Genomic DNA, 13235 nt, shown 5'->3' on the forward strand with positions numbered 1-13235 from the left:
GATCACATATGAAATCAACAAAGACATAAACCTCATTCACATATCACATTTTTCCAACCAGAGATTCCGAATTCATAAAAATAATAATAAAAATAAAAAAATCAATTTCAATCTAAAAAAAAGATAAACCAGCTTCAAAAACTTTAGAAAGACACTTGTGGCAGGTCAATAATCTCAACAAGTTGAACAGATCCCAACGAAAGAAAATGATAGACAAATGTGTAATTTAACTTTTTGAGGATACAATGTATAAGCAATATGGGGCATGGCAATTTGAACCTGACATATTTGTGTCATTTTGAAAGATGGTTTGATTTTTGATAATATAATATGGTGTCTTTTTTATGTTAAAAAGTAACCACACAAATCAAATAAACAAAAATCCCAATTTTCTTTTTTATCCATTATTCCATGTCTCTCCATTTTTAGTTGATGATGACTCAAAAAAAAAAAAAAAAAAAACCCATCTAGAAGCTTCTTTACCTTCCTTTAAATACCTTCACCCACTTCAAATCCAATTCCCATCACTCTTTTCATCTCTAATTAAATCTCAATGGCTAGTTCATTTCAAGATAAGCAAATGGTCATTGGAGCTCCGTTCAGGTTGACGGCTGCTTTGGGGCGGCTCCGGCATGATTCTGTGGCGGCTAGCTCCAAATCAATGAAACGATGTAAGAATTAGAAAATAATATTAGCAATTTTTTTGCTGTTGAATATCATAATTAATGAACAAAATGAATTGATAGGTTTGATGAAAATTGCAGATAATGGGAAAGATTATTGTTCAGTAAGAAACCGAGTGAGCAAGATGAGAAGAAAAGCTAATGGCTTTGCTCATGGGATTCGAGACCACCGTAAGTTGTCAATTAATTTTGAAATGAAATTTCATGTTGTATCAAAGTTTACGAAACCCAAATAGATCGAACATATTACTTTGAAATTTTATATTAAATGTGTAACATTTTTATTTAAGATTTAAATACTATTTTGGTCAATCTACTTTGAGCTTTGATTCAAATGTTCATTTTGGTTTCTGTAAATTCAACTTCGATCCATTTTTGGTCATGGTAACAAAAGTTAATAATTTATCTTCCCGAACTTTTAAATACGTAACAATTTAATATTTTTTAATTGTAACACTTTTTGTGATATGGGTTTGGTTTAGATTTTGATGTTTGGTATTAATTTTTTTTTAAAAAAATGCAGTGAGATTGGGGCCTAAGATAAGAGAGACAGTGAAGGAAAAGTTGAGATTAGGAGCCAGAATAGTGAAAGTTGGTGGGTTGAGAAAAGTGCATGAAAAATTGTTTAGAGAAGTGAAGAACAACAAAGGAGAAGAATTGGTTAAGGCTTCCCAATGCTATTTATCAACAACAGCTGGTCCTATTGCTGGCCTTCTCTTCATCTCCACTCATCATATTGCTTTCTGTAGTGACACACCCATCAAAATCTCTTCTCCAAATGGACGTCATCATTTCAAATTCCATTACAAAGTAAATATACTTTCTCTCTCTTCATACTCATATACTTTGTTTCTCTCTCTATTAAGTTGATATGTTAAGATTGAATTATGGGCCTATATAGTTTGTGTTCTACAACACTTACCCGAATGGATGAAAGATTAAACCTCTGACTTCAAATGAGAAATTTCATGTTAATTACTGTGGAACTAAACTCACATTAACATCATTTTAATTTGGTTATGTCAAACATTATGATTAAAAACTGTCTTTTACCTTTTACTATATTGAATACATGATACATTTCTTTCAAGGTTATTTCCAAATGTAGGAAAATGAACAAAAATATTTATAAATATAATTTCACTATCTATCTATGATAGACTGCGATAGATCGCAATAAACTACTATATGTGTCTATCATGTCATGATAGACACAGATAATAGTTTATCGTAGATAGACTGTGATATTTTGCTATTATTTGTAAATATTTTCAGTAGTCTTGTTATTTAGAATAATTTTCCTTCTTTTATTCATGCGGCAATAGTTTTTTTCTAAAAAAATTGTGATCATTTTCTTATGAATTTTCAATTATAAAAATATAATTATTATTAGTTTAATAATAATTATATTTCTTTTTTTTTTTCAAAATTGTTTATTATTGGAGACATTTTTAAGATAGCAAATCAAAGAAGCTTAGAGGTAAAAGTTAGTTTTATAAGTGAAATTTTCAAAAACTAAAAAAAAAAAAAAAAGATTATTAAACGTAGTCTTATTAATTTAGTTTCAAAACCTACAAAAACCTTTTTTTCTCTTTTTCCCTTAACTTATCATATGTTAAATACATTATGAAAAATTATAAAATTGAAATTGAAATTAAGCTGAATTTAATCTAATAAAATTATATATGGTTGAATTTTGCAGGTTGTGATTCGAAAGGAGAAGGTGATGAGAGTGAATGAAAGTGAGAATGTAAAGAAAGCTTCAGAAAAATACATACAAATAGTGACATTGGACAACTTTGAGTTTTGGTTTATGGGTTTTTTAAATTATCAATCTACTTTCAAATCTCTTAAGGGAGTAGTAGAGAAGAGTTTGAGCTTATTGCTTTTTTCTAATGGCTTAAAGATGGGGATCATGTGTACTTATATATGTGTGTGTCATTTGAAGTATAAAATATTTGATTCTTTGTACAGATTAATCCAATCTAATTAATGACGAAAATTTCCCATTTTATTCAACTTTAATCATCATTTCATCTGGTGGTGTGTACGATTCTTGGGCTTTGCTTTTGGAACCACCCTAAGAAGCTTCATACCAATTGAAATAGTTGTCCTCACTTATATACCCACCATCCCCTCATCTAACCAATGTGGGACTTTGGTCGCATTCCCAACAAAAAGTTCCTAACTAATTTCAATTTATGAGGTTTTTCATATCATTTAGTATATAATTATAGCGTATTTCACATCGATTATACGAGTATTACATTTTTCTAGAGGGTTTGTAGATGTCATGTTTGAGCCTTCTTGTACCACAATGGGCGATATATACGTTTCGAACATGCCTTAAAATATCTCGGAACTTAAAGCTTCAATTTGGATCATTTTCAAGGTTAGGGTTCCCCCAATTTGAATTGATCTTATATTAAATGATTATGCATAAGCAACATTCAAATATATATTCTCTAAAGGGAGTGGGTAAATAGTACAAAGTTACATGATCCATAGATGACACAAAGATGAGAAATGAAGGAAGAAAAAAAAAAAGAAGGAAAAACCCAATATTCAATTATCATCTCAAGAGTGGGTGATACCATTTAAGTAATTAAGGATTCATAGATGACACAAAAATGTGAAAGAAAGGTAGAGATATAGCAATAATATATATCTTTTAAAATAAATAAATTTATTGCATTGATGTGATTGTTGAAGGAGAAATTTTGAATCAAACACATATTGTCACGTTATTTACCATATTAATAATAAAATTTCAAATAATTGTATTTGGGCCTACTTAGAAGTTGACATGTGTCTCAAGTTGAAATTGAAGACATAAATTGACAAATTTCGGTGATGCCACATGTTTTCATCATGACCGTTAGATTGAATAAAATTAATTTTATCCAATTTGACATTATTATTTGGGCTAAAGTCCAATTGAGCCCAAAAATAAGTTTAATTTCATCCAAATGTCAAATAAGGCCCAAATCCAATTAATTTGATCTCCATGCACCAAGCAAGCCTAAGCCTACAAAGTCTACATGAGGACTCTATAAATAAAGAAGTTCTCTCCATCTTTGAGGGTCGGAAATTTTATAAAGGGCCTAGAGAGGACTTCCTAACTCTTGAAGTTAACCACACTTGAAGATTGAAGTTCTTTAGAGATACAAATACTCTTCCAAGATTTCAACTTCAAGAACATCACGTACTTCGCTTCCTCAAATTAAGTGCATTCAACGATAGAGAATTAGAGGATCAAGTACTAGAGATCAAACCACATTTGTATCAAATCAACATCAACGCAAGTTCAATTCCACGAAACAAGTTTCTCTGAAAACCTCATGTGAACAGTGATTTGTGTACTTTTAAGTTAAAAATATTATCCCGACCTCATACCTCATACATAAATATTTAAATAATTTTGGATGATGATGTAGAGATTTAAGATGTGATTTGGTTGTTGACTTGAGTCGTTGGTTTCTCTTTTTACTCTATCTCTACTTTAAAAAATGTGTGTTGCCATCACAAAGCAAACAAACCACCTCAGAAAAAGTCATAAAAAATCACACAAAATCACTCACTTTATTATGTAGGAGACAAAAAAGAGAGAAACAAAATTGCAAAAACAAGAAAAGAAATGGAAACCCACTCTTAGGATAACGTATTATATGATGAATAATTGTCGGAAAAGAAAAATATGCATGCAATGCATTGCATGGACGGCGAATTCAACCCTACTTTCTGTCTTTTAATTCTCTCTCTTTTTTATCAACATTTATCAATCTTTTTCTTTTTCTTTTTCATATTCCAAAAATTCAAATAAATAAATAAATAAATAACCCTTTAAAAGCTCTTTAAAATAACGGTGTTCAAATAACTCGAATAATCCAACACAACCAGACTACTCAACTCAAAATGTAAGAGTTGGGTTGGATTAGTTTTGTAATATATATATATTTTTTGTTTAAAGTTTGATTACTTTGTGACTTTTTAATAGTTTTCTTTTAAAATTATTATGATATTTATCTTTGTTTAAAGTTTGCAATAAATATCATAGATGTTTGGTATTTAGCATTTGAATTTTATGAGTTTTTAGTTATTAGTCATGTGTTGTATATAAATTTACATATTTTTAATTAAAAAGAAAAAATAAGTTATAATCCGACAACACAACCCAACCCAATCCAACCCAATCTGGGTTAGGTTGGATACTTTATCTGGATCATTTGGGTTGTCAATCCAACAAATCTGAATTTTCAGGTGAGTGTTAAAAATACTTCAACTCAACCCAATTCAACCTAACCCATATGCATCCTACTTTAAAGAGCTTTTCTTATATTTTATCCTTTTAGGTGTTATGAGCCATGATGGGAGAAGAAACAATTTTTACCGATGGAGTAGTTTCATTTCAAAAGAAAAAAAAGTCATAGAGAGTTTGCATCTTTCTGAAGTAAAAAAAACAAAAAATAAAAACAAAAACAAAAGTAAATTTTTAAAAACTGCTTTTTAGGAATTATTTGATTAACCATTTCGTTTTTTTTTTTTTTTTAATTTTTGAAAATTAAGTCTATTTCCTCCTCATTTCTTATTATGATGTGCATCTTTTTTAAATGCAATGGTTGGATTCTCTGAGTCAAATTCAAAAACAAAAACAAATTTTTAAAAGCTGCTTTTTTTTTAATTTTCAAATTTTTGGCTTGGTTTTTTAAACAATAAAAGTAAATAACAAAGGAAGCAATTTAGAGATGAAAATAGTATTTATAGCTTAATTTTTAAAAATAAAAACAAAAAACCAAATGGTTATATCAGGGGGATTTAGTTTTCAAAAACTTAGTTTGATTTTTGAAAACATTAGTAAAAAGTAGATAAGGAAGCAATAAATTTAAAGGTGGAATGAATGTTTATAGGCTAAGCTTAAATTTCAAAAATAAAAAATAAAAAATCAAGCACCATTTGGTAATCATTTGGTTTTGGTTTTTGAAATTAAGTCGATTTTGAAATTAAGTCCATTCTTAAGTAAAAATGTTGAACTATTAACCAAATTTTATAAAAAATTAAAAACTAATTTTATTAGTTCTCAAATTTTGACATGATTTTTTTTTACTAAGAAGCACAAACACGGATACGATAGGATACGAGAATATGCCAATTTCTAGAAAATTAAGATATAGATACGTTGAAGATACGTTTATAATTATATATATATATATATATATATATATATATATATATTATTATAACCAATTAATGGTTATAATACTTTTTTAAGTTAGATTAAAGTAGATTCAAGAAAATAGTGAAATTTTTGAAAAAAAAAAATCCAACAATGTCAAATGGTAGTTGACTAACTGAGCCGAAAGTAGAAAGTAGAATGTAACGACCGGATCCTTACACATTATGATCCGACCGCTACGACATGCATACTTAGACTTTTCTATCATGAAATGAGTTTTGGTAAAAAGTTTCAAAGAACATATCTAATTTTTTATTAATTAGATAGAAAAGCTATATAAAAAGTTTATTTATCAAAACACCAGGATCCATAAAACATTTGCGTGGTGGTACAAAATGCATATGCCTATGATAGTGAGTTTGATGGTTGGCCATTTGAGCGACGTCCAATTCTACCACCTACGTTGTATCCTTACCTACAAAGTCTGTAAAAATATAGGATGAGTATATAATATACCCAGTAAGTAGTTCTCACGTAGGGTAGTGACCAAATGCACAATCACAAGCAACATGTCATGAAAACGTATGCTCGGGATTGAAAACGTATAATAACATGTGGTGGTCGGTTATGCTTCCAACATAAATCTCTCCACCCTGATAGGAAAATGAGGACTTAAGGGAAAACTAACCCATCTGATGATTAGCGGGTCATGCAGTCAGTAGGGCCAGAGTCGCATCCAACATCAACCATTAACATAAACGTAATATTGGACTAGAGGGGTGCAACCATACATACCCTGCCAGCCCATAAATTTCTCCGCCCTGATAGGAAGATGAGGACTTAAGCGGAAACTAACCCATCTGATGATTAGCGGGTCATGCAATCAGTAGGGCCAGAGTCACATCCATCATCAACCATTAACATAAACGTACGATTAGACTAGAGGGGTGCAACCATACATACCCTGCCAGCCCATAAATTTCTCCGCCCTGATAGGAAGATGAAGACTTAAGTGGAAACTAACCCATCTGATGATTAGCGGGTCATGCAGTCAGTAGGGCCAGAGTCACCTCCATCATCAACCATTAACATAAACGTAAGATTAGACTAGAGGGGTGCAACCATACATACCCTGCCAGCCCATAAATTTCTTCGCCCTGATAGGAAGATGAGAACTTAAGCGGAAACTAACCCATCTGATGATTAGCGGGTCATGCAGTCAGTAGAGCCAGAGTTGCATCCAACATCAACCATTAACATAATCATGCAACATAATAAAGGTACACTACCACAGAGCACTTAAAGAGGGGGTGAGATAAACTACTTACCTTGACTGTGATTTAATTATTCCTTATTATTCTTTATGATTTGATCAGTAGAGCTTTCCCTTTTTAAACTAGAAGGAAATTTGGGCAGCACCTTACCTGAGCTTTTCTCTTTTAGTCTCACATAACTTCCTCACTCACACTTACTCTTTCACACGATTCTTTGTTACTGAGATTTGTTTGAGAATGGGTTAAATCTTCATCAAAGGGTCCTATTTATAGTAGTTTTCAGCTCTTCTCAGTGTGACAAATCATCCTACAGGTGCCTTCTTTAAAATTACTTAGGGTTTGAGGATTCCTCTCAATAAGATACATAATTCTTGGCTAACGTTTGCCCTTACGTCATCATTCTTTGTTTGTATTCAATATTAGGGTTTTTCTATGTATAATCTATAAGACGTGGCCAAATTCAACGCATAATCCACGCTTCTGTCCAAATCTCGCTCTCTTTGTTCTCAGAATCTCGCTCTCTCCAGCTTCTGTCTCTTATACACATCTAGATGTGTATAAGAGACAGCAATAAGACACCTAATTCTTGGCTAACGTTTGCCCTTACATCATCATTCTTTGTTTGTATTCAATTTTAGGGTTTTTCTATCTATAAGACGTGGCCAAATTCAACGCATAATCCACGCTTCTGTCCAAATCTCGCTCTCTCCAGCTTTCTCGCTGGTTTGGCTCTCGCGACTTCCGCTCCTGTCTCTTATACACATCTGTATATGGGCATTCACCTCAAATTCTTCCAATGAGTAGTGTCCAAACAAAAGTTATCTACTGCCCGTTGTCTCTTGAATTAGCTAGCGTCCAACTTCCAATTAATCCTCCCTGATTCTGCTCCCTTATTCATTATTTTTGGATAATGAATAAATTTCCAATTAATCCAATAAATTTCCAGTTCCAATTATTCATTTTTTTCCTTCTAAATTTCCACCCCTTTAAATAAAATTTCGTCCTGCTTAATATTTGACATTTAATTTCTTGTATGCGTACAAATCTGGGTCGTTACATAGAAGATGAAGATTGAAGACTGGAGTTGAGGTTGAAGAGGGTGTGAATCATGATTTAGATAGTGAAAGAGAAAAGAAGACTGGGGATTTAATTATGTTTTGGGTTTTTACTTTTAACTTTTTATATTTTTATTCGTTATCGTTTTCACCATTTTTAATCTATTTTATTTTGGATTGCTAAAATGGATTGTAGGTTTGGCTTTTAAAGTGGTTCGGCTTAAACTTGAAAAAAAATGACCCAGCGTGTCCCCTTTATGTATCTGGAAGCTACACATATCTAATTTTTTTTTAAGAAAAAATCAGATATTTCAAATCACGTATCAAACATAAATCTATCAAGTACCTGGACGTATCCATATCAAATACGTATTTGATACCAATTCTCTGCATAATTAGAAGTATTTGTGCTTCCTAGATTTTTTAAAATAGTGGTAAACAAGTAGATAGCAAAGCAAGAAATTTAGAGGTTAAAAGGGTATTTAAAGATTTAATTTTTAAAAAATAAAAATAAAAATCTAAATTGTTAAAAAAAAAACAATGACCAAATAGTTACCAAACGAGATCTTAAAGATCTATTAAACACAACAAAACAAAAAGTAGGCTTGATTTGATAACTATTTAGGCCTTGTTTGGTAACCATTGTGTTTTTTTGTTTTTGCTCTTGAAAATTAAGTCTATTGATACTACCTCTACCTCTAAATTTCTTCATTTGTTATTTACTTTTCACCAATAGTTTAAAAACCACGTTAAAGTTTGAGAACAAAAAAAAAAAAAAAATAGGTTACAAAAAGTTGTGTTTTGTTTTTGGAAATTGGCTAAGAATTCAACAATCGTGCATATGAAAGATGTAAATCATTGTAAAAAAAATATGGATGAAATAGGTTTAATTTTCAGAAAGAAAATAAAAAATCAAATGGTTACCAAACAAAATCTTAATTTTTTGTTATTGATTTTTGAAAATTGTGCTTATTTTCTCTAATTTTTTTTTACAATGACTTTTCTTATTTTCATAAGGAATTATTTGAATTTTTAAGTTAAAAACAAAAACGAAAACCAATTTTTAAGTCTTCAAAACTTGATTAGATTTTGAAAATATTTGTGGCCAAAATATATATAACAAAGCAAAAAAAAAAAAAAAAAGGGTTCATAGTTAAAGTATAATATTTATAAGCATTCAATAATTTTGATAAAAAAATCCAACAAAAAAAGATCAAATCTTTATGAAACGGTATCTTAGAGGCTTATTAAAATGAATTTAATATGGAAGAATTCTTTCGAATGAAATAGATCTAACAAACCTATGATTGAAATCCATTTTTCTAGAGACTTCATTTTTCCTTTAATTTCTTTTAAGTAGATATGATTGTTGTGTCCTGGCACAATATAGAAAATTTGTCATATTATTTTAATAATATGATATTGTTTATTTTAAATTAGAATTCACATCGTCTTTAAAGGAATACCTTATTAACGAATATACTTCATTTTATTTATATATATATTATGATTAGACAGCATTTATAAACTTAATTTTGTCTAAACAAACAGAAGAGTTTTTCAATGAAATATTCTTTAATTTTAACTTTTAAAAGAAAAGTAGATTGTAAATTAGGTTTAGAAACCATTTGTCTAGATAATTTTTCTAAGTAAATTCTTGTTGTGCAATACACACAGAAAAAAAAAATTTCTTATTTTCATAATGGTATGATATTGTAATTTTAAATTCGAGGTCACATCATTTAAATCCATATGATATGATATTTGTATCGCGAATATACACATATTACCCTTAAAATTTTATTAAAGTCATAAAATCACAACTTTTTAAAATTGGCATGCATGTGTGAAAAGGGGTTTTTTCAAACAAATAATCCATTCTTATACTTTAAGCCATTGGCTGCTTTTATTTTTATTATTATTATTATTTTTAAAAGGAAACATTACTTTGTGAAATGGTCACAAACAGTTGATGATTAGTTGGTTTTGTTAAGCTTTGTTAAAGAGGGAAAGAAAAAGGAAAAGAGAAAGGGAAATATCCTTAATTTATCAAACATACCTTTGTCTTTCAATAGTAGTTGATGATGAGGCAGAGATGACTCATAGCTGACCAAATTTAAAAAGCAAAAGCTATTTTAATTTTATATCATTTCAATTTCCCCAATCTCTTCATCATATACCAAACTTCTAATTTTTCCCTTTAAATACATTAACTCATTCAATCAATTCCATCAAATTCAAACCTCCATACATTCCTAAATCTCTCCAAAATTTTCTATCTTTTCTTTCGGTTCGAAAACAAAATGAAAACTACCCTTCAAGAATATATGTTGGAATTTCAAATGTCATTGGCTCTAGTACGAGCTAGATATTTGGGTCATCCTTCAAGGCATTTTCACAAATCTTCTTCAGATGATGGATCTCAATCGATTGAGAAATGTAAGAGCTACATAAGAAGAAGAACAACAAGTTATTATTATGTACAAGTAGCTTAATTTGCTAATTACTTTGGTTTCTGAATTGTTGCAGATAATGAGAAAGATTGGATCTTGAATAGACTCAACAAAAATGGGAAAAGAACAGACAGTATCATTTATGAACTCCGAGAACATGGTAAGTCTTCTATAGAGATCTAAGAACAGACAGTATCATTTACGATGAGACTTATTCAAATTCTGGATCGGGACGTTACTTATGGCGAATTTATATATGGTTGAATTTGCAGAGAAATTAGGAGCCAAGATATCAGAAACAGTAAAGGGAAAGCTGAGTTTAGGAGGAAGAATTTTGAGAGTTGGTGGGCTAAGGAAAATGTACAAGAAACTATTTTCAATGAGTGAAGGAGAGAAGGTTTTGAAGGCTTCACAATGCTATTTATCAACAACAAATGGGCCTTTGGCTGGCCTTCTCTTTATTTCCACTCATAACATTGCTTTTTGCAGTGATAAATCCATCAAACTTGATGATTATGTTACATTTCACTATAAGGTAAGCTTCTTTATAATACCTATCTTTTATGTACATTAACTTATTTATTATATATATGATCTGTTTTTATTATTATTATTATTATAATGTATGTAAATTAAGATACTGAAGTAATTAGTTTTAATTTTGCAGGTTGTGATTCCAAAGGAGAAGGTGATGAGAGTAAATGAAAGTGAGAATGTTAAGAAAGCTTCAGAAAAGTACATACAAATAGTGACAATGGACAATTTTGAGTTTTGGTTGAAGGGATTTTTAAATTATCAATCTACTTTCAATTATCTTGATCAGGTAGTAGAGAGAAGACTTTGAGTTTCTTTCTTTTTTTCTTTTTAATTTTTAATCATGGTTGAAGTATAAAACAGAGGGATTAATTTGTACAAATTATTATTAATTCAATCTTATGAGAAAGTTACTCCATTGTATGTTTCTCTATATGATCTGTATATGCTTATAAGTTATTGAGAAATATTGTTCATCATTTTTTTATTTTTTGAGTCGTGGGATTTTTTTTTTCGAGAAACAAATATCAGGAAAAAGAATCAATTTGATGTTATCAATATGTTTAAATCAATGCAATACAAGTTTTTGGGAAAAAAAATAATTAATTTTTATTTTAAAATTTGGCGAATTGTGTCAACTTTCATTCAGACGTAAAGTATTTGATTGACAAAATATTTGTGTCAAACAAATAGATATGTAAATTGACTTGCACCATCAAACAAAGTGATATACGTAGTTGTTGTCTTTTGTTTTGTTTTTTTTATATGTTGTATTAACATTTTAATGGACATCAAAACTTCAAATCTTTTCGGTAACGACGTTGAGTTAGAGCGGTCAGCAGTCGACAGGATGAAGTTGATCATCAACTTGGTTATGTAATCCAACAATATATAAACCACCACATTTGGAAGTGATAATTTGGTGTTGATTATTATAGTCTATGAAGCACAGACAATTAATTTTTTGCCATAATATATGTATCAAACAAAGATATGTATATATTTGAAAACGTGTCCTGACACATGCATCAGACAAAGTATACAAGTCTAACATGCGAAATTGCTTTTTTCTTTTTCTTTTTTTACATGTGATATATTAACATTTAAGTGGACATTCTATCTTCCATAAGAAAAGTCTATATATTAATACATATTCATTTTTATTTTACAAAAATTGAGAGATGCTTTACATTTTTTCACAACACAAATGTTAGAGATGTGGAATTGGCTCTATATTTGTTTGAGATTGCTTGAGGTTGGTTTTTGGACTGGTTTGATGATGTCTTAGAATATGTCTCATTGGATGTTGCACAAGATGTTGATTCTCCAAAATATTTTATTTCTTTATTTGGAATCCTTTTATGGTCTGTCAATATTAAATAGGAATATTTTCCTTCTTCCGATGTGCTTATTTAAGAGTAAGTTTTTTAGCTTGCTAGGGTTGTCGCTTTTGTATTGAGACTCGAGCACAATTGCATTTTCATAGCCTTCATCGAAGTTCTCTGTAATTTTGGTAGTTGTGAAGCAAGAAGTTTGAGTGTTATTATGCAGCATGTTGTATCATTGTTCATGTGTTATTTGAAGCAAGCTTGAAAAGAGCTTTTGGCATTAGGGGAGCCTAAGGCATCATTGGTTGAGGAGTTCTCATTCTTAGGAGAATCCCTAAGGGAATATTGGTTGAGAATGAGTTCTCATCCTTAGAGAAGTTCCCAAAGTATCGTCAACAAATAAGGAGTTCTCAAACTTAAGGAGAGCCTTAAAGTTTTATTAAGTGAAGTCGTCTTCATTTGCGAGCTAATTTAGGTTGACTTAGAGCTAGTAATCCTATACGTTGGATGGCGTCTTGAGAATTTTTCCTAAAAACAATCGTCTGATGAAAATGTCTTAATTTAGAGAGAAAAAAAACTCTTTTAAAAAAGAAAAAAATGGCCATGATGAAGAATAATGAGTTATATATATATATATATATATATATATATTTGTAAATTGAAAAACGTCACCACCCAAGAAGATTGGAATTTGGTGGCTAGCTCATCTTCTCTCTATGATGGTGCAGCCATTGA

General features: G+C 30.1%; 2 protein-coding genes across 3 annotated transcripts; both read left to right on the plus strand.

The window, feature by feature from the left end:
* The first annotated feature begins 533 nt into the window (after window positions 1-533).
* Window positions 534-2684, plus strand: LOC120081988 (GEM-like protein 4). Of its 2 annotated transcripts, none has more exons than XM_039037176.1 (4): window positions 534-671; window positions 747-854; window positions 1207-1493; window positions 2386-2684. In XM_039037176.1, the coding sequence occupies exons 1-4, from the start codon at window positions 554-556 to the stop codon at window positions 2674-2676; spliced, it is 804 nt and encodes a 267-aa protein (XP_038893104.1). In that variant the 5' UTR covers window positions 534-553; the 3' UTR covers window positions 2677-2684. The 2 variants fall into 2 exon arrangements, with proteins under 2 accessions (XP_038893104.1, XP_038893105.1); XM_039037177.1 differs by having other exon boundaries at window positions 765-854.
* A 7747-nt stretch (window positions 2685-10431) lies between these two features.
* LOC120082017 (GEM-like protein 4) lies at window positions 10432-11571 on the plus strand. Its single transcript, XM_039037224.1, has 4 exons — window positions 10432-10624; window positions 10715-10798; window positions 10911-11173; window positions 11306-11571. Exons 1-4 carry the CDS (start codon window positions 10489-10491, stop codon window positions 11480-11482), a joined length of 660 nt encoding a protein of 219 aa, XP_038893152.1. The 5' UTR covers window positions 10432-10488; the 3' UTR covers window positions 11483-11571.
* The last annotated feature ends 1664 nt before the right edge of the window (window positions 11572-13235 follow it).

The sequence above is a fragment of the Benincasa hispida genome, chromosome 7 (assembly GCF_009727055.1).
Source record: "Benincasa hispida cultivar B227 chromosome 7, ASM972705v1, whole genome shotgun sequence".
Lineage (NCBI taxonomy): Eukaryota > Viridiplantae > Streptophyta > Magnoliopsida > Cucurbitales > Cucurbitaceae > Benincasa > Benincasa hispida.

Excerpts from the sequence above, each read along its gene's own strand:
- LOC120082017 (XM_039037224.1), top strand. The coding sequence starts at position 10,489 with ATGAAAACTACCCTTCAAGAATATATGTTGGAATTTCAAATGTCATTG. Across the intron at positions 10,625-10,714 it reads ATCTCAATCGATTGAGAAAT|ATAATGAGAAAGATTGGATC; the intron begins GTAAGAGCTACA and ends GAATTGTTGCAG. Across the intron at positions 11,174-11,305 it reads ATGTTACATTTCACTATAAG|GTTGTGATTCCAAAGGAGAA; the intron begins GTAAGCTTCTTT and ends TTAATTTTGCAG.
- LOC120081988 (XM_039037176.1), top strand. The coding sequence starts at position 554 with ATGGCTAGTTCATTTCAAGATAAGCAAATGGTCATTGGAGCTCCGTTC. Across the intron at positions 672-746 it reads CTCCAAATCAATGAAACGAT|GTTTGATGAAAATTGCAGAT; the intron begins GTAAGAATTAGA and ends ATGAATTGATAG. Across the intron at positions 855-1,206 it reads TCATGGGATTCGAGACCACC|TGAGATTGGGGCCTAAGATA; the intron begins GTAAGTTGTCAA and ends AAAAAAATGCAG.